Source organism: Telopea speciosissima, chromosome 5, assembly GCF_018873765.1.
Source record: "Telopea speciosissima isolate NSW1024214 ecotype Mountain lineage chromosome 5, Tspe_v1, whole genome shotgun sequence".
Taxonomy (NCBI): domain Eukaryota; kingdom Viridiplantae; phylum Streptophyta; class Magnoliopsida; order Proteales; family Proteaceae; genus Telopea; species Telopea speciosissima.
In genome coordinates, this window is record NC_057920.1 from 3,567,283 (window position 1) to 3,593,956 (window position 26,674).

The 26,674-nt window shown below is 40.3% G+C and overlaps 2 protein-coding genes across 3 annotated transcripts; both read right to left on the bottom strand.

Moving 5' to 3' along the window:
* Positions 1–342: 342 nt before the first annotated feature.
* LOC122660800 (serine hydroxymethyltransferase, mitochondrial-like) lies at positions 343–12,919 on the bottom strand. 2 transcript variants are annotated; one of them, XM_043856030.1, is made up of 16 exons: positions 12,759–12,919; positions 12,584–12,634; positions 12,359–12,445; positions 12,074–12,195; positions 11,810–11,886; positions 11,441–11,565; positions 10,353–10,445; positions 3,780–3,872; positions 3,482–3,679; positions 3,204–3,308; positions 2,305–2,370; positions 1,906–1,983; positions 1,550–1,661; positions 1,348–1,458; positions 1,024–1,201; positions 343–585 (listed from the first exon to the last, which is right to left on the bottom strand). In XM_043856030.1, exons 1-15 carry the CDS (start codon positions 12,846–12,848, stop codon positions 1,053–1,055), a joined length of 1,557 nt encoding a protein of 518 aa, XP_043711965.1. In that variant the 5' UTR covers positions 12,849–12,919; the 3' UTR covers positions 343–585; positions 1,024–1,052. The 2 variants fall into 2 exon arrangements, with proteins under 2 accessions (XP_043711965.1, XP_043711966.1); XM_043856031.1 differs by having other exon boundaries at positions 526–823.
* A 3,641-nt stretch (positions 12,920–16,560) lies between these two features.
* On the bottom strand, positions 16,561–25,890 carry LOC122660822 (zinc transport protein ZntB-like). Its single transcript, XM_043856063.1, has 4 exons — positions 25,092–25,890; positions 18,187–18,266; positions 17,182–17,446; positions 16,561–17,062 (listed from the first exon to the last, which is right to left on the bottom strand). The coding sequence occupies exons 1-4, from the start codon at positions 25,834–25,836 to the stop codon at positions 16,809–16,811; spliced, it is 1,344 nt and encodes a 447-aa protein (XP_043711998.1). The 5' UTR covers positions 25,837–25,890; the 3' UTR covers positions 16,561–16,808.
* Positions 25,891–26,674: the final 784 nt, after the last annotated feature.

Genomic DNA, 26,674 nt, shown 5'->3' on the forward strand with positions numbered 1-26,674 from the left:
ATTCTGACCCAAGTTCTGTTGGGTTTACTAGTTTCTGTCTATAATATCTACATTAATACTGCTTGATTATTTTCTGATTTCAGTATTATTAGATTACCCATCGATTGTTCTGTTATGAGATTTCCTATTCTCTGAAGGAATCTGCAATAACTTGACATCCAACCATTTGGATTGTCCTGAGAATTTAGCAGCTTATTCTGTCTCAAAGTTACAGCCTTCGACCAGGGTTTTACACATCAAATTCTTTGATTTGATTCTACCAGATTTCTCCTGAAATTTGAAACTTTCCTTCAGATTGTGATCCTGCTTCTTTACTGTTTCTGAAACCTATCTCCCTAGGTGATCCAGAACCACATCAGATTTACTTCATAAATCAAGGCCAGTTTATATTGCAGAGGAATAGTAAATAATATGTACAAAATTCCATTAAGAAATCTCAGTGAAATTCTGCTTGATACTATAGCTGCAAGCTCTACAGTCTTCCATCTTCATAACCATATCCCCACAGGAAGACTTCTTTCCCTCAACCGCTTTCACTAATTCAAGAGGCCTTTGAGTTACAGTTTCCACTGCCATTTCAATGTTCTGCAGAAATAAGAATGATACAGTGAGAAATGCATTCTGTGTAACCACGATTCTGAATTTTCTTGATTATGAATGTTCTTTACAATTTCATATAAACATAGGACAATACACTGTTCTTTTCCAATATAGCAGCATCCTTAATGGCATTAAAAAAAAATGGTCAAGCCTGAGATTATTTCCAACGTATAGCCTTTATTATCCTCAAATTTTGTTATTTGTAGGAAAAGAAAGTTGGTCCCTTCATAAGAAAACCAGAATTAGACCCTCACTAGTGAAAGTTAGGCATTCAGAAAGATCACTTACAACTGATATAAAAGCACAAAAGGTCTGTGTCCAGTGTTCAAGTAATTGCAACTTTAAATGTTAACTGAAGGAACCCCACCCCTTCCAAAACAAAAAAAAAAACTGTCAAAGACCAAATTACAAGAATTCGCATACCTCATTGAATAAGATACTTTCTATTTCCCTCAGTTTTTGTACTTCATTGTTTCTTTCTCAAACCCAATTGTGGGAAACTGTTTTGCATATTCTTCAACCTCATGACGGAGCTTTGAAATTTCAGATTGGATATCATCACGGGTCTGGATTGTAGCCATGAAGTCCTTCACCTTAGTCCCTGATATATGAAAATCCACAACATGATGTACCTTGTCTCAGTAAATTCAACCACCCACACATACCACATGTGACAGGCAGGTGAAACATGTACGAAAAAAAGCAGTCATGTACAGAGATATTAAAATATGCTACAGAATTATCAACCTTTGGTTTCAGACTTGATCTTCAATGCCAACTTCACAGCACTGTCAAAATACTCAGCTACTTTGGCAAAATCCTCTTCAACAAATCCTCTTGATGTAAGGGCTGGGGTTCCTGAATTACCGAAGACAGAAGATCTTTCAAGCTGAACAGGTCATGTTTACAAATAAAAGTGAGAGAAAATGATGGAAGAAGAGGCATTTACCCATCCGAATTCCACCAGGGACCATGGCAGACACATCCCCAGGAACGGTATTCTTGTTGGCTGCAATGTGAACCAATTCCAAAACCTTTTCAACTCTGGAACCATCAATACCCTGCAAATCGAAAGTTGGAAGGAATGGTTATACTTATTCATATCCAATTGTCATGCAAAAAACCACAAACTGTGTATATTCCAGCAAGCATTTCCATAGTGGGTTTAGATTTTCAAGAATCATGGTTGAGTAGCTAAAGGCGCGACTAAAATTCATGAGGATTAAACTAATCTGCACTAGTCAGCAGTGGAATTGAAAATTAGCAGAGTTTAACAATGAAAAAAGGAAAAAAAAAATCTTTTACCTTGTTTTTAAGATTCACCAAGACCAAATGGTTTTCAGTTCCACCAGAGACAAGATCAAAGCCCTTCTCTATTAAACTCTGCAAAATGAGTTAACTTCAAAAGTCAAAATTCCCACTGGAAAATCACAGAATCCCAAACTAATTGAAATAACACCAAGTAATAGTCATAAAATGATCCCATGCACAAAAGGTCAGTAGTTCACAGACCTGGGATCAAATCCCATCTTCGCCTATTTGTGCCAAAGATGCTAAACACATCGAGGCTACTAAAGAAAACTTTCCTCCTCAGGGAAAAAAAGAAAAGAAAAAGGAAAGTCATAAAATGTGGGAAGAAGAAGAACCACACAGAATAAAACTTCACTTAAATACGAATAGTAGAAAATTTTACATAGGCTATACCTCGGCGAATCTTGAGCAATTACTGAGAACCTGCTCTTGGTAGGATTTGTACTCTGGAGTTGTTGCCTGCAATTATATATATGTCACTTGAATACAGAAATGAATTGACTTTACGCAAAACCAGGATTCTTTCTTTTCTTTTCTTTTTTCCTTTGGGGGGGGGGGGGGAGACCAAATTCATATACAAAAAGGAGCTCAGTGCCTCAATCTATTTAGAATTGGTGGGAAAGAGTTTGGCAGTTACAAGTTTTACAACACAAATTTAATCAGACATCTTTTTCTGGGCACAAATTTCATACCCTCCAAAGAGAGAGAGAGAGACGAAGTGTACAGGCTAATGGCTCTACTATGTGTCATATCCACAAGGGTTGTGTAAAGAGCTACTCATACAAGATAATCCAGACAACATGTTTCCAAATATATATATATATATATAGGGCATAATGTGCGTAGCCTTACCCCTGCTTCGCACAGGTAATGTGTAAAGAGCCACTGCGGGTCTGGGGAGGGTCATAATGTGCGCAGCCTTACCCCTGCTTCGCAGAGGCTGTTTCCAGAGACTCGAACCCGTGACCACTTGGTCACAATGGAGCAACCTAACCGTTGCACCAAGGTCCACCCACATAACAAACATGCTCCCAATTTAGAAAGTTGCCGTGTAAGACACCTATAATGGACTGCAGACACATGTATTAAAGTTCCAAAATTCACAGGTGATTGTGCCTATGAAGTGTAGATCTCATTTATGATGGTGTAGATATTGTTCCTGGTTTAGGTAGACCAAAGAGAGAAAGGAACTACAAATAGTAAATGAAGAAATAGTGCATAATTTACATAATCACTCGTCCTCAAACAAGCATCTCCAAAAGAAGTAAAAAATCATCTACAAGAATGCAGACCTGTTTCAATGCAACTGCTAACCCTGTAATTGTATGATTGTGTGGACCACCTTGAAGCCCTGGAAAGACAGCCTGATTGATCTTGTCTTCATAATCATACATGACCTTTCATGCAAAAGAAGTAATAGCTTTAGCTTCACATATTTTAAACGTCACAATCTTGACTCTAGAACTAAGAGAAAATCCCAAACAGATCACCAAATGTGACAGAAAAGAACCATGCTGGAAAAGCATTGCATAGAGAAGCTAAAATAAAGTCGCCTTTCATAACAACTCACCTCTTGGCCTTGTTTGTTGATCTCTTTCACTCCCTTCCTAAAGAAGATCATGGCTCCACGTGGCCCACGTAGTGATTTGTGTGTTGTAGTTGTCACTATGTCTGCATATTCAAAAGGTGATGGAATGACACCAGCTGCAACTAATCCACTAATATGTGCCATATCTGCTAACAGAATAGCTTTCTGCTTATTACAGACCTGTCAAATCCATGATAATTGCACTCAGATTTTCTGAACCATTGGTAAAATTTTGCTTGGATGATTATATTGCACGAATCACGATTCGTGTAGCTTTTACCTTGCGCATCCATGCATAGTCGTAAAGGCGTGCATAAGCACTAGCACCAGCAACCATTAATTTGGGCCTGAAGAGAGCAGCGCTCTTCTCCATCTGTCATTCTCAAAAGCAAGTGAACTCTTTACATATAGAGATTGTAAGAATAAATATGAAAAGAATTAATTTTATACTAAATGACGAGGCATGATGGAAACCAACCAACCAATCCATGATGAATACAAAATCAGCTTCTTTTTTTCAATTTGCATGCATAATTTTTTATGAGAACCTAGAAGTATCATAATTAAAAAGAAGTAGGTTAAAGTTTCCTAATCATAAATCAGGAGGAAAGCAAAATCATTTTGAACCATGTTCAGATGCTGGAATCCCTCTGTCAGTTAGTGATTCATGAACCTGCCTGTTTGGTGTATTACACATGTAATCCAGTTAAAGGCCATGGTTTACCACTTGGGGTTACCTTTATTTATTTCTGTGCAAGGCATGGCAGACAGGAGTTGTTCCTGTTTCCATCTAGAGGCCGTATTCCAAAACCTAGACTTAAACAAGGGTTTCATGCTTCCATCTTTTTAAAGTCATTATTAGCTAAGGTGTGTCACATAAAAATCTGATGGTTACTTGGCTAATTGGCTGTATTTCTAGCGCCCAAGTGCCTGGCAAACTGCTAAAGAAAGATCCAAGCTTTCATTGGAGGATTGTATATGAATTACACATTTTATACTTGGCGCTGTTGCAACATGAGAAGAGGACACCTAGACCCTCAGATGGTGACAATGATGCAGATTTTATGCCTGAGGGGGAGCAAGGGTTCGATGGCTTGGGGGTAGGAGCTGCGGCGCTTAAGGGCAGTGGAAATGGGGTGGCATTTGCAGGGCCCAAAAACAAATGTGGAGAGGCAGCCTCTGCTACAAAAGATGACAACCATGTGGATGCGGCTAAGATGGACCTGGGCTGGAAGGCCACGGTGGATGAGCTACGTAGGTCCAGCCTGGTGGTGGACAGAGCTTTTAATGCTTTCCTTAAGCATCTTAATGTGGAGCATGGTAACAGCAGTATGGAGGTGGCACCTCCCAGTCCTTCAGATAAAGGCGGTATGGTGCCTAAACCCGGCACGGTGAAGCCCAACAGGATGATTACGAGGTCCATGGGACCCGTGCCTCCCCCACGTCGTGTTTATAATGATCGTGCTTTTCTGGAATGTTAGAGGGATGGGGAACAAGCCGTTTGTTAGGCATCTGAAGTCTATAATTATGTTGGATACGGTGGATTTGGTTGCGATTGCGGAGCCGAAAATTCCTTTTGTGAAGGCCGCATGGATTTCGAAGAGGATTGGGATGGATGAGGTGATTTCGAGTGGGGAGGAAAATGGAGAATGGTTATGGGTTTTCTAGAAAAAAGAACTGCGGGTTAGGTTGGTCAAAAGTCAGGAACTATCAATCACTCTGGAATGCACAATTCAAAATGCAACCACGGTTTTGTTCTCTTTTGTGCATGGTCACTGTACGGTGCGGGATCGTAGACACCTTTGGGAAGGTTTACTGGAAATTGCTACATCTACTAACCTGCCCTGGGCGGTGGGAGGGGATTTCAATGCGGTTTTGGATCCCAATGAGAAGGCTGGGGGGAGGACGGCGTGCACCAACTCTATGGAGGAATACGGGAATTTTGTGAGTGCGGCTGGCCTTTTTGATGGGGGGTTTTCAAGGTAACTCATTCACTTGGTCCAACAACCAAGGCGGTGGAGGTAAAGTAGTGGCGCGGCTAGACAGATTTAGTGTGAAACTTAGGTGTTGCAAAGGCCTTCTAGCTTCAGGTTTCAGCAGATGTGGATCTCTCACCCGGGCTTTATGGATTTTGTCGCAAAATGCTGGTCGATGCCGGTCTATGGATCCCCCCTGTATTCCCTTTTCGCAAAACTCAAAAACTTGTGGGTTCAGCTTCGAGATTGGAACAAAGTAGTGTTCAGCAATATCCACCAAAATGCTCGTAATGCGGAGGATAGAGTGTGCAAGGCAGAGCTGCAGTTTGATCAGAACCCGTCCAACACCACTAGAGGGGAGCTGAGTGAAGTGAGGAAGGTGTTGACTGATGTTTTGCTGCAGGAAGAAATCTTTTGGCGTCAGAAATCCAGGGTGCAATGGCTTCACGAGGGAGAAAGAAACACTAAATTCTTTCACACCATGGTAAATGTGCGAAGAAGAAAGCAGCGTCTATCTAAAATTAAAAATGGCAATGGCGAGTGGGTGACAAATGAAGTGGGTATTGCTAATGAAGCTGTTAGATTTTTCTCTGAGAATTTCAAGTCTCAAGGCAGCCAGCATGATGAAAGTCTGCTGCAGGATATACCCTCCTTAATATCTGAAGAGGATAACAGATTTCTATTGGCGTCTCCTTCCTTCGAAGAGGTTAAGAAGGTGGTTTTTGGGCTCTCTGCAGATAGTGCCCCAGGCCCTGATGGATTCACAAGCTACTTTTATACGGCCTGCTGGGAGATCATTGGCAACGATGTCTGGGAGGCGGTGAAAGACTTCTTTGCAGGTGGCTACCTGCCGCGATGCTACACTTCTGCTAACTTGGTCCTTATACCCAAGAAGGACAATCCGGAGGAAATGTCTCATTTTCGCCCCATTAGCTTGTGCAATTTCTCTTATAAAATAATTGCAAAAATTATTTCTATAAGACTGGCATGCTTACTCCCTTCTATTATATCGGAGGAACAAGGTGCTTTCATACAGGGTAGGAATATTCATGACAACGTGGCTTTGGTGCAAGAGGTCGTTCAGGACATTAATAGGGATACCCGTGGTGGCAATGTGATTCTGAAATTGGATATGGCCAAGGCGTATGACCGTTTAGAATGGGATTTTCTGACCTAAGTCCTGAGGAAGTTTGGCTTTGCAGATGACTGGATTAAGTTGATCATGAAGACAGTGGAAAACTGCTGGTTCTCGGTGATTCTCGATAATGGTCATTCAGGGTTCTTCAAATCCACGAGGGGGGTTCGACAAGGCGATCCCTTGTCCCCCTCGCTTTTTATCATTGCGGAGGAGATCTTAAACAGGGGATTAAGAACTCTTTTTGTTGAAGGTAGAGCAAAATTTTTTCAACTCCCACGGGGATGTCCGGGAATCTCTCATAGCTTATTCGCTGATGACACTATTATATTCTCGAAGGGGCTGAAGTCATCTTTAAAACAAATAATGGGGTTCATTGCGAGATACGAGGGCTTCTCGGGGTAGCTGGTGAACAAAGATAAGAGCTGCTTTGTTATGAGTGAGAAAGTGGCGGATCACCGACAACGTATGGTGGAAGTGGTTACAGGCTTCTCAAGGAAGAAACTACCCATTCTATACCATGGTGCTCCTTTATTCACAGGGCGGCTGCGTGTTAGTTTCTTTGATGCTTTCCTGGCAAAAATGCAACAAAGGGTTGTTGGTTGGAAAGGGAAGTTGTTGTCTGCAGGTGGGGATTGATCTTACTCAAGCATGTGCTCTCCTTGATGCCAATCCACCTCATGTCAACTCTAGACTTACTCAAGATGGTAATAAAACGCTTTAACAGCATTTGCGCTGATTTCTTGAGGGGTAACTCGGAGTGGGGGAAAAGACACCACTGGGTAGGCTGGGAGAAGGCCTATAAACCGATCGATGAGGGCGGCTTGGGAATCCGCAAGTTGGAAGAGATGGGCCTGGCGTTGCGCCTAAAAGGCCTATGGAGGCCTTGGTCTTGTAACTCATTATGGAGTGCTTTCTTTAAAGCTAAATTACTCAAGAACGAGCACTTCACTCTTGCAGGGGGGAGGAGGACAGGGACGATCTCGTGGAGGAGAGCTTTAATGCACAAAGAAACTTTTATTGCCAAATCCAGGTCGCTTATTGGAAGAGGTAATATTAGTTTTTGGCTGGATAACTGGTCAGAATAGGGTGCCCTAGTGGATTATGTAGATGGAGCGATCCACCTTGACTTAAATCTTACCATCAAGGAGGTGCTTAACACAGCGGGGGAATGGAACCAAGAGATTCTGGCAAAGATTGATTCCAACCCGGTTAGGGACAACTTGACAGCAGGCAAGTTTGCTCTCTCTGATAAGAAGGATTGGTTGGTGTGGACTCCGGCGAGAGATGGTTTGTTGACTGCCAAATCAGTTTGGAACGAAGTTAGAACCCCTTCCCCCAAGGTTTCTTTCGCCAAATGGTGCTGGAACCGTTCGACTCCCACCAAGATAGGCTTCTTTACTTGGCAGGTGTTATGTGGGGGGGGTCCCTACTGATGATGCTATCATGAAGATGGGAATCCCCCTTGCGTCGAAATGCATGTGTTGTGGTCAGCCAAGAAGGGAATCAACTTATCACTGTTTGATTGCAGGTGGAACGGCCTGAAAGGTTTGGAGTTTTTTCTCTTCCTTGTGTGACGTGGAGATGGTGCTTGGGCAAGGGGTGAGAAGCAGAATTTTGTTCTGGCACAGGCACGCCAAATTTGCTAACCTTGGTGGCAGGATCATTGGTTTACTCCCCTCATTTATCATTTGGGAATTATGGAAAGAACGCAATAATCGCAGACATGGAGAGCGATCTCATCCAGCCAGCAGTATCATTGAGGTAATTAGACGTTGGATCAAGGAGATTCCATATGCATCCAATTTAAAAAAACCTCCCACTTTCAAAGAATCTCTGTTACTTCAATTTTTTGACATTCCCCACCCCCCTATTATCAACAAGCCTCCAATCCCAGTTTACTGGTGCCCCCCCTTCTCCTCAGTTATGCTCAATGTGGACAGTGCGTGTAAAGGTAATCCTGGCATAGGGGGGGGGGAGGAGGTATTATTAGGAACACTCAGGGGGATATAATTGCTGCATTTGCTAATTTTTACGGGACATGCACCAACTCTTTGGCTGAAATTCAGGCGTTAAGAGATGGCTTAAATTTGTGTGCTAAGTTGGGCTTCGTGGATTTTCATGTCAAATCTGATTCGGCAGTAACCGTGTTAAGCACCACAAGAAGGAAGTGTGGGTTTTGGGAAGGTTGGTACTGGTTCCAGGACATCGTAACACTAATGGATTCCCTTAGACCGATGATATCCTTTATGTACCGTGAGGGGAACAGAGCGGTAGATTTTTTAGCGACATTAGCTTGTACTTTAGAGTCGGACTTGGAATTTCATGGTGACTTGCATATACCTCAGGGGTTGCATCGAATCGCAAGGGAGGATGCGCTTGGCTTCCCAGTTTTGAGAAATAGGTAATCCTCTTTGTTGGAGTTTTGGTATAGGGGTGAGCTTCTTTACTGAGGTTTTGAGAGATATTTGTAAATTCTCGGGTTGGGGTAAGGCGGGAATGTCCCACCCTTGTATTCTTTATTCATTGGTTTTGATCGTAATAAAATCCTAGGGGCCGGCTCGGGTCCCAGATAAGTTCGGGTTAAAAAAAAAACTCATTGTTTCATCCATTAAAATTATAAATTCTGATTAAATGAATGGCCAAAAAGAAGAGCTGAATTTGCCATGTAATGTAGTGCCTTTGAGATGAAATTTACAGTAGAAATGGAGAGAGAGAGACAGCCAGCATATGAGTCCCTTCATTTCTCTTACACAAAGATGTGGAAGATTTCATGGTCACCTAGATTTCCTTACTAGCAAACCCATCCAATAAAGAGGGTAGGTGGTGTTGAGGTTTTGGTGTCTTGACTTCTTGCTAGAAAATTTTTTAAGGACTATATGGGTATTTCAGTAAATTTCCTGTATAGGGTTTCGTTATAAATCTGTAGCGAGAGTTCTTCCTCTGTAATTGAAAATCTGAGAGAGGTGTGAGGAACGAGCGACTGTAACCCTATTCTCCATTGATAGTGAAACAGATCTCATCTCACCGTGGACGTAGGCAACCTTGCCGAACCACGTAAATCTTTGTGCGCATTGTGTGATTGTGTTTGCAATTTCCATTCTTCTTTGCATCGTGTTAGGTTTTACAAGTGGGACAATCTTGACAATATTGTCAGGATAGGCATCATATCTGTCATGTTGCAGCTTAGGTGGTATTTAAAAATCCTGCAGACCTATGCCCTGCCCTCCCTTACATTTAAATTTCAGTACAAAAGGACATTGCCACATGGTGGAGTAAAGCTTTAAAAAGTGGTTGAATAGTCAATATTTTGAAGAACAGTTTGATGGCTAATAATTAAGAGGGAACTCCAATATATAGCCAGTCCACAATTGAGGTGGGCCACGAAATTTAATCTGGCCAATCCAAAATCTCTCGAACAGTCAGAATGGCAAAATCATCCTCATGCCTGCCTTGCTAAGCTTGGGAAGAGAGCCTTCCCAGCAAGCATTTTAAGGTAGAGGTATTCCAAATGGGCATTCCAGCAGTTTGACTAAACAGCTACAACTGCCACATGCCATCTCAGCTTGACTTCATTCCCTTCCCTAGATGATTGTTTTGCTTCTAGATTTGAACTACTGTAGAACCATTATGACCTCATTTGCCATGTATAATAACATAACAATACATCAGAAGGTACCTTGTTTTAGGAAATTAAATAAAAAGAAAAAAGCCCAATGGAATGGGGAAAGAAACAAGGTACCTGGTCGTAGTCAATGTACCCCGTGCTTTCATTCAATCTATATGGCATTGTCTCAAAAAATATAGAAACAGCAGATATCTTCTTGGTATCAGTCTGCATTTGCAAAACAAATGATGAAGCCCATACACCACAAATCATAACTTGAACAGAAAATAGGGTTTCCATCAACAAGGCTCTCTGCTTCTGTGCACATACAACACACACACCTATCCCCTACCCCTAAAAAAAGCAACAACAAATCCTGGAAACAACATCCCAATTCAAAGATAGAATGCTCTACAAGCAACAAAAGAAAAGATAACCAACTCTTTATGTTCATAGTTATTTAGTAGTTCTGATTCTTAATTTCCTCAAGAACATAAGCTCAAAAATATTCCACCTACGCATAAGAAGCCTGCCAAGAGAGTATATTGATTGCTTTCCATTCTTACATATGATGAAGCTTTTTTTTCCAGGGGTTCAAAAAATATAATACAGGAGCATCTAAACTATATGTACATGATTTAAAACCTTATGAAACAAATACCTATTTTCAACATTCCACTAGAAGTGCATATTTTAGACGCCTCTTTATGTAGATCACACTAGTGAGTTGAAGACTATGCAACAATTTGATCTTAACAGCAAGTTAGGTCACAGGGACACAATTTTTTCCCCTTATTACAAACCACTGAGAGGATATATAATCTATAGTCCCACATCTCAGGAATACAAATACATTTTCAGCACAATAAACAAAAAAAAAAGGGGATGCACAAGAGGTGCAAACACAATTAATGGCTTGTTTTTCCTTTTTTTACCATTCCCTTTCTTGATATGGAAGAAGTGACATGACGAGAGGAAAAAGGGAGAATATCAGAGAAATCATTTACAATATACAGAGCTTCTAGCTTCACCAACATAATGAAAGTTGAAGAAAAATCATTAGTAACAGGAGCTTCGAGAAGAGAGATAATGTATTCCAAAAACAATATACATTAGGAGATGGCAGTACTAGATGAATACTGTCTTCAGAAGCCACTAGGAATCAGAACATGTACACTAAATTTAGCTGCAACAAAGTTAAACTGAAGGGAAGTAGTAAGAACCTGATAGCCATGGGACAGATGCCCACCATGAGGAAGATCAAGCGCCATGATTCTCTCGTGAGGCTTCAAAAGTGCAGTGTAAACTTGAAAATTAGCAGGTGAGCCCGACAATGGTTGAACATTCACTGAAAGAAAACAAGGAAGTGAAACTTTCACTGGAGAGGGAGAGGGGTTAATTTAAAGATAAACTAGAATTTTATAAGGTAATGCTTGTATTGCAAATTCCAAACATCACTAAGCAAGTGGTTTTGTGACAAAATCTTTACAATTATATGTCACACTATACATCATTTAAATCATATGATTCAGATTGGGTTGGATCGCCCGAGGCCTCAGCCCTACCTAAGTATATGCATTATGGTTATTTACCTCCCCATTTTGCAGGATCCAACCTGAAAGCTTCCAAGGCACGCTTCTGACACAAGGACTCGGCCATGTCAATGTACCTAAAAGGTTGTAAATCCCACTTATTTATTTCATAACCAGGAAATACCAACTTGAAGGATAAACTAAACGATAATAACCGTGAATACAAAAAAGACATCACTAGGCCAGAAAATATAATATGAACAACAATAATTGAAGGGGGGGAAAGAAGAAGTATCAAAGGAGGGAGATAAGAACATCCCGTACTCGTTTCCTCCATAATATCTGGCACCGGGATATCCTTCACTGTATTTATTGGTCATGATGGACCCAACTGCTTCCATCACGGAGACAGAAGTGAAATTCTCCGAAGGTATGAGTTCAAGTCCCTTGACAAAATACCAGAATTACCAATCAGAAAAAGCGCCACATATCCATACATGAGAAACTTTCTGTGATACGAGGAATAGCTCGTATGAACATGAAATCTGAATACGAAGAACTGAGCGTACAATCGACATGAGTAAGGGGCAAAAAATCAGAAAGGAATACCTTCCATTGCCTTGCTTTCTCAAGCTCGATAATATTGGCAATCTCTGGATCGACAATCTCCAGCGGAGTATTCAACTGCTTCGTCCACTGGAATCAAGTTTTTTTTTAAAGTGAGTTCAAATTGAAACAAAGTCAGATCAAACGATATCTACAGAACCCAATACATTTGTGACTGTTCAAATTAATCAAAACAAAAATAAACTAGCACGGAAATGAATGGCTAACCGTAACACGAGATCTCTCCTTCTCATAAACAGCTTCATTCGGCAAAGAAGACTGAACATGTAAGATATTAAGGATGGATTAGATTCGAAACAGAAATGAGGGCATGATGAAAACATCACTAGTTCTAGTAACAGAACATCGGTTGATTGGTTTGGGTAAAGGAAAAAAAGCAAACCATGTAGTAGAGGGATCCTTCACGAAAGGGAAGCGGAATCGGTTTCCTCACGGAAGACGAGAGCCTGCGGAGTGCCATCGCCATTGCCATCTCTCGTTCTTCGCTGCACCTGCTAACTCTATCTTCCCCCCCTCTCTTCTGTGTGGCTTTAGCGTTCGGTTCTGTTTTAGTGGGTTGGTGGTTATTTTTATTAAATTAATCGGGAAAAAAAAACAGAAAGACAAAACATATTGCTAAAAATTCCATTTAATCTCTGAGGTAAAGTTTTTCTATTGTGAGTCATGCGCTGGCCACCTAACGGGCCATGAATTTTATTGAGAGAGGCATGAAGAGCATGAGGCTTTCTTGATTACAGCAATCATGAAGCAAGGACTAAAAATTGGTCATTCTGTTTTATGTATTAAAGAGAGGGTCTTTCGGGTTAGGGAATGAGCAATATTATTCATATCTCTAGGAATATAAGAGAAAATACCTAACGGGCCCTGTCGAACTGTGCAAGTGAAGGTATCAATTGAATTAAGGCAGGGTTTTTTTTTTTTTTTCCTTCTCGAACTTGGCATTGTTGGATATCGCATCTTAAAACGTGTCGAGTTTTCAGGCCCACACTGCAGTGCACCGCTCAATTAGGGCACTGTAGAGGATTTTTTTTTTTTTTTTTTTGTATCTATTGGTTAAAATATGTGGAGTACCAAGGATCAACACAAAGCCATGTGAGACTATATAACTTTCAACATCTCAACAAAACATAGATAGAAATGGGTTTTGAACGTCCTTTTAAGACTATTCAATTTACAATTTCATACAAATATGTATGGTTTATCTTTTAGGGTTTTAGCCCGTCATCATGGACTTAACTCCTCTCAGGTTCCCTGCCTGTTCGTAGGTTCCTCTCATAGGGGACCGGAAATGACCACCTCACTCCCTGCCCGAACACACTACCCGAGTGGGGTGAGGTCGTCATTTCCGCCCTCCCTATTTGAGGAACCTACGAATCTGACCAGGCAGGGAACCTGAGAGGAGAAAAATTCCGTCATCATGGGACATGTGGCAAATTATAAGGATATAACCCCAAGCCCAATGACTTAGGGTTCCATGTGGTTGGTGCATGGTCTTAGGTATTGATATCGGTATCAGTATCATATTGATTGTATTGACGATTCATATATAAATAACTAACTGATACGGATCCGTCAATATGGTATATACTACATATATCCATTTTTCTTGTTGAAAATAAATAAAGAGAAAAAGAACGCTGCCAAACTGCATATAGATATGGGGAGGTGCTAGTCGAACAGAAAACGATTCCTTGGTTGGTGACCATCCGGTGATCACTGTTCATTGATAGTCCCGTAGGTTGAAGAATCGATTTCAGTGTTTTTTTTTATTTTTTATTGTTGGTAGAAATATCGATGTCAGTGTTGTTGAGGACATTATATACTGTGAGGCTCAAGTGATTAGAATCCACTTGTGCATTTAATCGCTTCCATCTAAACCTAAATGACCCGGTAAGCTCAACCATAGATTCCCTGATTGGAAGGAACAAACACAGAACTTTAGGGACCACCACCCCTTCATTATCTTAAAATTTTTATTTTTCATGGAGAAATGTCTCCTAATAGCTGTATTCCAATCCAATGGTCCTCAGTGTTGGTCTTAATAATGGGGACTGTATTATGGAAACACTGATTCAATTTTCTTTTATGGTTATCAACCACAGATCCGGATCCTCTCCAATGAGGGCATCACCCAATGAGCATCCAACAGCTGGGCTGCTAGACATGCTGATTGGGTGTGCTGCATGGATGCATGCTAGGCGCACTCATTGGACAATCTCCTGGGGAAGTCCTGCAAGGCAGCCTGCACCCAAACATAGGACCACAACGAAATGATAGCTCTACTCCCCTGAAATAAAAAATTCCACCCCATTTATACCCCTGTGCGTGCTCTCATTGACAATCATCCCTCCCCTCCCCCAAAAAAAAAAAACAGAAAAGTTCAAGTAATTGGAAACTCATAAGATCTATTACCGTAAGACTTACCTTTTGATTTATGAACCATTAAGGTCTTTGTTGCTTATTGGGCCTTGGATGCTTCATAGAGTATGCAACAGTAAACATTAAGGGAGATGCCACCATTTTTTTTTTTTTTTTTTTTGGGGGGGGGAGTTTATTCTCTGTGTATATCCAAACATGGTTACGCAAAATTTATAAAAACAGAGTGTCACTGTGCACAAGGTTTCCACTACAGCAAGGTCTGGGAGGGGCAAATGTCCGCAACCTTACTCCCACTTCAACTTAAATGCAAGTAGCTCAGCCCCAACTCTTCAAGCTTGGTCTCCACCAACTGTGAGTTACAAAAATTAATTGTGATGCTTCACTCCCCCAAGGTCAATCCAAAGGAGGAATTGGAATCATCTTTCGAGACCATACAGGTTTACAAAATAGAGCCATCTCAGAGCCTTCGCGTCTTCAGTCAATGCTTCAGGGTGAAGCCATTGCTGTCCAGAATGCTCTGTTCCAAGCTCACATTGATGGTTTGCTGAACATTCAAGTTGAGACTGATAGTCAAGAGCTAATCAATCTACTCAAAAACCAAAACACTGCTCCTCCTCTATCAGCTGCTCCTGTTATTGAAGACATTCATCTTCAATGCTCTACTTTTCAAAATGTATCTTCTGTTTACATTCCACGGGCTATCAATCATGTTGTTGATGCCCTGGCTCGGAAGGCCCTATCAATTTTGAGTAAGATAGATTGGCCAAACTCCATTCCCTGGCTCCAAGATCTTTGCATCTCAAATGCCATGGGCTGTTCTCGATCCCCCTCTTCAATAAGAATCCCATTTACCAGAAAAAAAAAAATTTTAACTGTTGCACCAAGGCTCAGCTACTGGTTACACATAATTTGTAACCACCTTTTTATGCTCCTCAAGATCTGATGTAGACCAAATAAGATAAATGGAATATTATGTAACCTGACGTGTTGTAAAGTAAAAGAATTTTTAATTATGATGTGTAATGTCATTACTGCCCTTCCTTATACATGAGAAGAAGGGTTAAATTCATTAAGGTGACTGTCTCAATGAGTCGATGTATCCAACTGTGGTTACACAGAGGAAGACCCTTTTTTTTTTTTTTTTCCCCTAATCACCAATTTGTTTATACTCACTTCCTCTTTTCATAAGCAATTCTCAAATGCTGCATGCTTTATGACAAGCATTGAAGGTCTGCAAACCTTCGCGCCATTAATGGCACTAGCTTTCCTCTTCCATCCAGGTTCTCATAACTCATGATCAGCAAATTTAATATTTTGTTTCAGTCAATTGAAAATATTGACAAGCAATTGAGACATTTATCCATAGAAGTAATTCTCACAAACTTTCATGGTTCATCTTCAGGAACCCTACATCAGACTTTGGTATTTTCAATCATTACTGAATTCAAAATATATCCTCATGAAGATGGTCCAGAATATCTAAATCAGATCTCAGGCTTGGCATACAAAAGCAATGGATGGAGTTCCTAGTTACATACTTGTACCCAAGAGAGGTAGCTAGAGAATGCAACAGCATATGTAAAGCCATTGAAGACATATCTACTACTCACATGATCAGTCTACAAATTGAGAAGTGTGAGACTTTGTCAATTCAAAAAATAAGAATAATAGTACAAAAAACTAACTGAATTAAAATTATTTAAAAGCTTCAATGCAAAAGGTTTCATCTTCAACGGGATACCTCCTCTTCTCAGAAAACTCGAGGACAATTACAAGGCTCCACTAAAGAATCCGAAGCCTCCATCTATCTGTACAGCTGGTGATTTAATTTAAGGAGGATAAATTTCCACAGGTCCTGCAGGATGGAAGCACTAAACCCCTGCAGGTTTACTCAAGAAACAGTCTTATCAGACCATTCCCTCAACAAAAAGAAAAAAGTTTCCCAAAAATCTCCAGGTGGAATATATTTTCCTCATCAAAGACAAGTTATACAAATGGTAATTAAAAACATGAAGAAAATGAGAATGCCTACCAAGAAGCTTGTATAGTTCTTTCACATGCGGGTGTAACCCCCTCTTTCCTGAGATCCAACTCTGAGTGTTCTCTTTAAGAAAGACCTGTTAAGAGACCAGCACCTCCTTAATACTCTCTGATTCCTCATATGGGCATATATAGAGGGGAAAGTGAAGCAAAGCAGTAAAAGCAGCAGCACACCAACAGAGAGAAACATGACATTGCGGAATCCATCTTTTATGGCGGGGTCATCTTGCCCTGACCAAGGAATGCCTCCCACATTCATCCCAAATACTGTTCAACCCCAAACAATGAATTAGTATTACATAGTCATTACTTTGAGAGGTCTTACATTGATGTTCTAGTGAAAAACACTTTTCAGTAGTGAATAAATAAATAAATAAAAAGTGTACCTCCAGTGATGATAGACAAAGGAAGGAATATCAATGAAAGGAAGGAGAGGTAGTAAAGCTTCTTATTAATTTGCTCCGACTGCCAACTGTCAAGACCAGCTTGTAATGCTGTTACACGATTCGAAATAAAACCAACATTCTCTTTTAGCCTCCTAAGACGTCCAATCAGCTCTTCAAGAGCGACAATGTCTTCGCCAGCAAACCAACTTTTTGTGGAACATTTTTCTCTGACACGTGGGAACACTTGTTCTCCATATGCTATCACCTGAAATGCAGCAAACTCAAAATATAGTTTGAAACTGAAACAAAAAAAGAGCAACCCAGTGCACAAGACTCCTGCTACTGTAGGGCCTGGGAGGGGCAAAACGGCAAATGTACAGCATGGCTTTAAATAAATTCAAACTATAATTGCAGATGACTTAAATAAATCATCCTTATGTGCTATCTGAGATTTCTCTTTTGTTTAGATGGTGCAGCCAATTCAATTGCAGATAAGTTGGCCAAGTTGGGGGTCTTGTAGGGACTTTGTATCTACACTCATTTCCCATTATGTAGTTCCTGTTGAGGGCCCCTAACCAGAGTTAATTGTTGCTGTTGCTGTTGTACATTAGCTATGTATTTACTTCTATCCTTTTGATAAATTTGTTATCTATCAAAAAAAGAAGGAAAAAAAATTGATTTCATAAATGGGACCCTACTCCCATCACAATAACAAACAGAATGAGGACATCTTCTTTACATCAAGTCACATGGGTATAGTAACCATTCCCTCCATCACATTCATTTAAATGGTTTACAAAAAATTTATGCACATTCTCTGACACAAACTTCTAGTGGCCCCAATGCCCCTCAATGTGTTCCCATACATACCACTCCGCCATTGGTAGAATTCTCCTAATGGTCTACCCGCTGGCACATATACAGGCTATACTTCCCTATATAAATCAAGTTTGTTCCTTATTTTCCTATTTGTTCATTGAAGAAGTATCAGGAACATGAAATTACCTGCAAAAGACGTTGCAAATTTAGATGCATTTTTGGAAATCTTCTCTCATCCAGCATCTGCATTTTTAAGGCAAAAGCACCTGCAGTCATGTGAAATAGGTTATCATTTTAAGTTTAAACCAGCAAACCATATAAATTGTATCAGAATATATTCAATTCATTCTTAAAAACATACAACATTGCAATGGCACCACATGAGAAAATAAGACACATTTGAGAGATTATATTACTGAGACGAAAGCCATTCTGGATATCTATAACAAGGTGGTCCAGTAAGATGTCCTCAACTGCTTTCTCATTTCTTATGACAAAACTAATCTGCATGTAAGATATTGCAACAACTAAAACTACTGTGTTGCCAAAACTACCCTCCTATATGTTTTCTTTAAGATGAAGGTTAGTAAAACAAAAATTAACTAAATAAGGCAAACACTAGACAGCTACCACTACTAGCCCCTCCTTATTTAAAGAAGGATAATATAGTACTAAGAAAATTACAAGGAAAAAGAAGAATGGTAAAAAAGACAGTTTTGGTAAGTTACCACATGTACCCAATTTGAAAGGCAGATTATTGCATGTTATTTTCTGCTAGAAATCAATTAAGCAAATGCACAACTGATACGTTTGTGCAACAACACAAAGTGTTTCCTCTTTTTGTAGCTTTGTAGTTTACAGCTCACATCACTATGGTGTGATTGCCTAGGTCTACTCTCACATCTTCTATTCTTCTTCTTTCTTCTACTCTTGTTCAATTATTTATGCAAATTTGTTGTGATTTCATAGAAAAATTAGGTTACCCCATGGCTATCCAACATGAAAAACTATGAACAAGAGATTGAAGGTGGTTGTGCAAATGCTGGAATCAAGCTCGAGAAGGTCTGAGCTGGAGGACTATTTAGTAGGCGACAATAACAACAACAACTCAGCCTTATCCCAACTAAATGGGGTAGGCTAAACAATATCTGGTCATGAGAAGTGCTAAGTTTAGGGGCAGGTATAGCTGCCAAAGGCAGTAGAAGAGGAAGGCAGACTAGAGAACACACTGTATGCCGTTCAAATGTCAGAGTAGGAGGTTGACATGCTCGTAGTTCTGGATCTGGCAGTAGTTGGTGACTGCATTGGATTTGGACGAGGAGAGTTAGAAGTTTCTGTGTGGTTGTTGCTTGCGGATTTAGAGGTTGTCTCTTCTGGTAGGTGGCACGAGTCGGGTGTAGGTGTGGCCTTCTTCTTTGTTGTCTTTTGCGGTCTCTCTTTTCTCTACTTTAGCTTTCTTTGTTTCTTCTCCTTTTCTTCTTTCTGCTTTTTTCGGAGCTTGGCTCCTCTTGTTTTTATATACCTTATATACTTTTGAGTGTTATTCATTACCTGTCAATAAATGACAGGAATTGGCAGAAGAGAATTCACATAGCCAGCCCCAAAGGTGATTCAGGGAGATATTGGCTCACAAGGTTCTTTTCTAAAACCTGGTCCACAAGTTGGTCCAAGACCAGCCCCAAGTCCAAGACCAGATCCAAGTCCAAGTCTGGCCCTCCCAGCCAAGTCGTGGACTTCTAGAAGCAGTCAAGTTCTGGCCTCAAAGTTCTAGCAGATTCTTTGTGCCTTTTCAAATTCCAAGGCAGTATTAAGTATCTCTTTCGTTCTCCTAGTTTCTAGTTCTTGACTTTTGGATTCCAAGGCATGCTTATGAGCCTTTTCATATTTCCTAAGCTTATTTAGGAGTCCTTTAGGCCCTATTTGTTTGACGGAGAAAAGTAAAAAAGGTAAAAAGGGGTGGGAAACTTGTACTTGTTTCCCACAAACTACCACAAATGTGACTGTTTGGTTAGATGGGGTGGGAAACTTCCAGACAAGCTCATTAAATGCATTTATTCTTGTCTGGCGAGGTGGCACCCCTTTTTTCCCACCCCATTCACTTTTCATGGAAAAGTTACTTTTGAGTCTATCTCTCTCCTCTTCCTATTTCCTTTCTTTCCCATGGAATCCCACCCCATGTCCATTTCCTCTCTCTCCCACTAAATCCCAACCCATACAAAATGCGTATTCTATTATTTCCGTTCCTTTCCTTTCCTTGTCAACCCACCCCACAACATGTGGGACCCACCCTCACAAGTTTCCCATCCCTTTTTATCTATCAAACAAACGGGGCCTTAGAATTTCTTTGAGTGTCTTTTAGAATTCCAAGAGTTAGTTAACTTTCATGGTTTATGTTTTCTATGTATTGGGGTTGGGGTTCAATGTTTTGGGTTTAGTTTTCTCAGTCTTGGGGGCAGTTTTCCATATCTAGGACTTGTTATCTATGTACGGGGAATTCCAAAGGGTTTTGGAATTCTAAGAGTCTCTTTATTGCTATGTGTTGTATTCAAGATTTCTATATCTATATAATGCAAGTCCCGGTTGCTCTCAAAAGGCAATGATGAATTGAAAACAAAAAACTCTCTTTGAGAACTTTTGCTTGTGAGACTCAAGTGGGATCAAGGTGGGACTCCAACGGTTGGGCAACTAGTGGGACTCTAGGCTGCCACCTATATATCTTCATCTTCAACTATCATCATCCATTCCCTGCAGCCACCCTCCATCGACCTCCATCATACCTATCCATTACCCTTTCAAACCAGATTCAGATCAGAACCCTCTTCCAGATTCGATCTTGGCTTGCTTACCCTCTTGGGTTTGCATCAAATGGTTGGAGTAACGCTTGGTAGGATTGTGTCTTTGATTTCCCTGACTCAATTGGTGGTAAGGGTTCAAATGAAGGAAGGGGGGAGGGGGAGGGGGACTTTCTCAAGGTTGTACATTTTCATATCTTAGTTTTGATGTGGGAACCATGCAATGAGACTTCACAGTTTTTCAAATCCTAAAAAGTTCTAAGGTTTTTGGGAATCTAAGGAACCTAATTCAAGCTCTTTCTTAAGAAGCATCGGTAATGTAGTCCTAGATAGGTAGGAGACCTACTAGGAGCCAGATAACAGGATCAATAGCAAAAGGGGTTGCTGGTTCGAATGGACAGCACAAGGTTTTAGGTTAATTCTAGGGTTTAGGATGGGAATTTGGGAATGGGCCTTATATGACTTTAATATGCAGGTCTTGGGGGTTATTATGGGATAAAAATAATTGGATTTGGGAAGGTTTTAAAATTCTGCAGTTCTGGACAGAATTGAGTTGCAGGTTTTGGGTTTAATGGAGTGGGGGAATGGAGGGGTTGTAGTGGAGACTAAGGGCTAGGTTTAAGGTCGAGTGTAGGGAGAGGTGTGGGGGATGTAGGCTGGAAGTAGGGTTCGAAATTGATGGCTAAATCTGGAGTTATGGGGGAATCCTATTGGAGGTAGGAATGCAGGTTTAATGGAGAATTAGGGTTTGATGGTTGGAGGGGACTGTGGATTAGGTCTAAGGGAAGATGAAGGATGTTAGAAGAAGGTTTAAAATAAGAAAACAGGTTCAAACTCACTGTATTGCAGGACAATGGCAGCAGCTTGATGATTTGAAAGAGCCTCCCGATCTTCACAATGCAAGGAGTCGCAGGAGTCCACCTACCCTTTACCACCTTGAGATCCACAAGGATATACACTCACAAAGAGCTACAGCAATGGCAGCAAGCATAAAGCTAATTTTTATTAATCAAATTCGTCTCTAATGTTGGCCTCCCTTACAAACTTATATAGAAGACTCAAAAATAGACTTAGACACTAAAAAGGAATGGCCTAACCCTATCCCTAACCTACTAGGTAACTTAAACTGACTAGGAAACTAGAATACTAAAGGAAATAGACTCAAAACATGGCTGAACTTATAGAGTCCTAATCCAGCCCAACTTACATCACATGACCAATTAAGTTGTCACATGACCACTTAACCAAGTCACATGATCATTTAAATTGAACCAATTGGATGCAACCAATTTGAACCGGTTCAATTAAAAAACTTTAAAATAAACTAAGTATTGGGCTAATCCCGTATGCAACCTATATACCCATATTTTAGTCCCATAAAAGTGGCCTATTACATTAGAAACCCATGGGATCAAAGGCCCAACATGTATGTAACCCAATCCTAGACTTATTCCCAATGAAACAAGCTCTATTTGGTGATGAATCTGCATCAATCGGTTAGCATATACAGTCAAAATATAGAACTAAGTGAAGGACCTGATGAACAGGGCACAATAAAAATATTTATTAACAAGGACAGGAAAAGCTAGAGTTTCCAACTGGGAGTATGTGATTAAAGGAGGAGATGGACATTATGGGGGTGATTAAAAAAAAAATTCCTCGGCTGCAGGGTCTAGCTGATGCTAATTAATCAGCTGCTCTAAGGCCTCAAACAAAAGGCTGAGAATTGGAATAGCCAAAATGGAAGTTTCATTTCTGAATCTGAAAGATGAAATAGAGAGCCTCATCAGACACCCATATGATTAAGAGAAGTGAAAGATATCTCTAACCTCGAATAAAATTTCCATTAAAATAGTCGAGTTATGCTACTATGATTCTTGTGGGTCTGCAAGACCTTTTAATAACCAGATGGCCCATTAATCCACACTCCAATCCCATACATTGCAGCTCAATCTGTAGCATAATTTGGCAGTTGGTTGATGTAGTGCAATGACCATAAAGTCATGTGTACTATATTTACAACTGTCTCACATTCAAAACAGAAAAGAAACAAAAAAGGATGAGTAAACCAAATCGTATTGTCAATGGTGAACGATTGGCAAGAAGCAGGGTAATATTGACATCACAAATTATCTTCAATCCTTTTTTATCTCATCCCCTTACTGCAAAACTGTTAAAACAAATAGAGGGGACAAAATGATACGTAGTCTTATGATTCATGGCTAAAACAATACTTGTGGGTTATTAGTTTCACCTTCAAGAGAAAAGCTTACAAACAGAATAAGAAAGTAACATGAGCGTCTCACCACAATCTCATTTTAACAGGGGCATTTTTCAGCAGCTCTTTGGACTCAATGGCTCTACTATGGGACCGCAATTTGGTTTTCCACATGTAATTAGAGTTTTAGGATGCATCCATATTGAAGTTGTCACATTGAGTTATTATTGAATAAAGGCTGTAGGTTCTAACCACTTGTTGCAAAAAAGCTACTATTTTAGGACAGGTCCAGAGGGTTCTAAAAGTCATATCCTTGATCAATGATATAGTCATTTAAACAGTAATAATCACAGAAAGAAAGTTAGAAATGGGATTTTACTCTGAATTTTCTAGGAATAAAAGAATAACAGATGCCCCATTTCTGTCGTTTATGGAGAGCCACCTATTAATTGAGTGAATGACTTCTTCACCCCGAGGGTGGGCCTTGGTGCAACGGTAAAAGGTTGCTCCATTGTGACCAAGTGGTCACAGGTTCGAGTCTGGAAACAGCCTCTCTGTGAAAACAGGGGTAAAGCTGCATACATTATGACCCTCCCCCGAAGCTGCAGTGGCGGGAGCCTTGTGCACTGGGTACGCTATTTTTTAATGACTTCTTCACCCCCACTCCCCTCAAGCCCCCGAAACAATGTACATAACAGTTGCATGTGGGTGGGTTTTTATTTCTTTCACATTAACATCTGGGTATAGATATTTTTTTAATTATTCCTTCTTGTAGGGTATGATTCCTTCTATAATTGGTGTCACCCCAAAATATTCTCATGAAGTGATAATTCTTCCTCTTCCACTCTATCTTCTACCTTTTCCAGCCTTCCTCTGTGGCTGTCAGTTCTTGTTTATTGTCCCTGTAAAACCCTAGTCAAGTACTCATAACACCTTAATTCCTCTCCATAAAGCTTTGCCTCGTCTCACTTATTCTTCAACCCCAAGCCTTAACCTCATCTCACTTATTCTTCACCCCAAGGCTCTTACCTGATTTTGGAACAAGTATTTGTGGCCCTCATCCTACCTTGCCTCCTAACTCATTTTTTAATAATTTTGTACAGAAACTTACATATAAGCCAGGGGCATCTAAAGTCTCACGGTTTCCACTGCACAGAGTATCTCATCTCTACATAGTGGTACCCTCAACAATTAGACAAACTCTAACCACGAGTTCACTCTTGACCATAAACATGATTGCATTACTTCAACTGCATACCTCATGATCCACTAATAAGGCCTACTCTTAACAAGCCCATCTACAACTCACATTGGATCCCTCTAGATTGTAAAGAATATTTCATAAACCTTTTTGCATTCCTTATTTACTTGTAGGGTGCATGTTAAGAATTTGTTCTGAAGGAAAAAACCAACCTTTTGCATTGTTCAGAAATGAATCTCCCCTATGATGGTGAGGGTCCAACAAACCCCTTCATTTGGATGAGATTGCATCCAAATGTTTACTTTTGATTCCAACCCACCCACCCCCCTGGCTCTCTTCTGTCTCTTGTCATTCTAGTGAAAACCTCAAAAAAAACTGAAGTCCCACCAAGTAATATAATCATCTTTCATTTGATGTTGCCCTCCGTCACTTTGCAACCCAAAACTATGATGATACTAAACACAGTAAGAACTTCCCCCAGCTATCACAACCATGAAACTCTTCAATACTCAGCCCTAGGGCTACCTAATTGAATCCATCCTAATAGCTAGCTTCACAACTTATTTTTCTGTTGAAAATAAGGACCCAAGTGACCTTGAGGTTGTCCTACCCTACATATCTTTCCAACTTAGCCCCAAACAAGTTCCACTTCTGGGATTGTAGAAAAAACGGAAATACACAATCCCTTTCAAGAACTTGAAAGTGATCAAATCAAACTCCATATTAAAACTGAATATTATTCTTTCCATTCTAACTGAACAGGTCTAAAAATAAAGAATAAAATTGAACTCTGAGCATGAATCTATAGGTAAGTAAGATAAGGGAAAATAATTAGAAAAGAAAATGAAACTACAAAAACCAATTGTTGCATGACTATTACCTTTATCCAATTCGAACTCCACTGCGTCCAACTCGATCTCAAGCTTGGTTACTATGTCTTGAACATGATCTACATGTGTGTCTAGTACATGAATAACGAGATTTGAAAGAGTGCGTGGAACTGGATTATCAGCCTCCTCAGAATGATTCATCGTTAATAAAAACTCAAGAACGTGTTCCCTGATTACAATCGCATCTCCTTCCTTCTCTGCTCTAGCCAAACTGGAACTCTCCACACTAGGAATCTCTGAAAGAAGAGAATGACCCATTGGGGAGAATCCCAATCTAGGAACACGACCCAAAGACACAGTAATCAACGAGTTCTCAGTTATTCTTGCAGCAATTCTAAGAGTAAAATCGCTTGAAGCAGTTCCAGGTGAGTTCACCCTAAAAACAAGTGCTCCATTAACATGCCCACAAAAAGGTCCATTAGTGACAAGTGAGAGGATGTCTTGAAGTTTCAAAGGAGGGCAAAGGACATCAATAAGGTATTGTGCAGACAATGCTAGTTTCTGGTTTCCCTTTGGAAGTTCCACATGATACCAACAAAATTCTTTCCCTTTTCCTTCAGAGAGATCCCATTCCTTAGTAAAGTAACTCCCGAAACCATCAAATGCATAAGCTTTCTTTCTCACAACGCCAGGAAAACGGGTACGAATTTCCTTCATGGGAGTTTCCTTAGAGTTCTCTTTGTCCATTTCCACTGCCTCACCTTCCAAAATCGGCTCTTCTTCCTCAAGTTCCATATATGTAATACTGAAGATATTTAACTACCTATATCCTTCAATTTAGCCTCGAATGAACTGCAAATTTAGAAAATTGCTCTCCTTCAATGTTGAAATTCCTGGGTGACCAACCTCTCCTGCTAGAATTTCGGAGGAATGAAGCAGAGCCCATAAACAAGGAAAGCAGTGCGTGAATCTTCGATCGAAAGAGCGAAACGCCACCGATTATTTATCATCAGAAACTACTCAGGAGAAGAAAAATTCACTTTTTAAAATTAATTAAACCTCCCGAGAGTCCGAAACACCCATTACAGAGCAAATATATGAACAAAAAACAACAAACGTTGCAAGTCAAAAATTCAAAATCGAAACCGGAAAGCAGGGTTTTACAACAAGGAATCGGTGTCCGAATCAGATCGAGCCAGGGTTTTAAAACACAGAATCGGAGACGGAATCGATCATTGGATCTGTGCTCAAGATTCCTAGAATCGGGTCCTCGGATTTAAAAACAGGGAATTTTTAGGGTTTTTGGGTGTGAATCAACGTGTTGGATCATGGAAATATCGGTCACAGCCATTCGATCCGATTCCCAATTCTTAAAACTCTGGGTGTAATCGATTTTGATCTGGTTTTGTTCTAAATCAGCTGAAATTGGTCAAATTCCACCTAAATACTATAAACAGTTTGAAATGAGAATCAAACTAAGCATATCCATCGATTGACCACCCCCACCCCATGAAAAACAGAAATCTCACCCCAATTGATGCTTTCATATACGCTTTAATTGGCTCTGACACTAGCACAAGGGCCATGCCACTTTTCAGGGGACTCTCTCCCCTTTTGTTATTGGTAGAAACTC

Excerpts from the sequence above, each read along its gene's own strand:
- LOC122660822 (XM_043856063.1), bottom strand. The coding sequence starts at position 25,836 with ATGGAACTTGAGGAAGAAGAGCCGATTTTGGAAGGTGAGGCAGTGGAA. Across the intron at positions 18,267-25,091 it reads GGAGTTCGAATTGGATAAAG|GTGCTTTTGCCTTAAAAATG; the intron begins GTAATAGTCATG and ends ACATGACTGCAG. Across the intron at positions 17,063-17,181 it reads TTTGTCTATCATCACTGGAG|TATTTGGGATGAATGTGGGA; the intron begins GTACACTTTTTA and ends GGGGTTGAACAG.
- LOC122660800 (XM_043856030.1), bottom strand. The coding sequence starts at position 12,848 with ATGGCAATGGCGATGGCACTCCGCAGGCTCTCGTCTTCCGTGAGGAAA. Across the intron at positions 12,196-12,358 it reads AGAAAGCAAGGCAATGGAAG|GGACTTGAACTCATACCTTC; the intron begins GTATTCCTTTCT and ends TATTTTGTCAAG. Across the intron at positions 1,459-1,549 it reads CCCTGGTGGAATTCGGATGG|GAACCCCAGCCCTTACATCA; the intron begins GTAAATGCCTCT and ends TCGGTAATTCAG.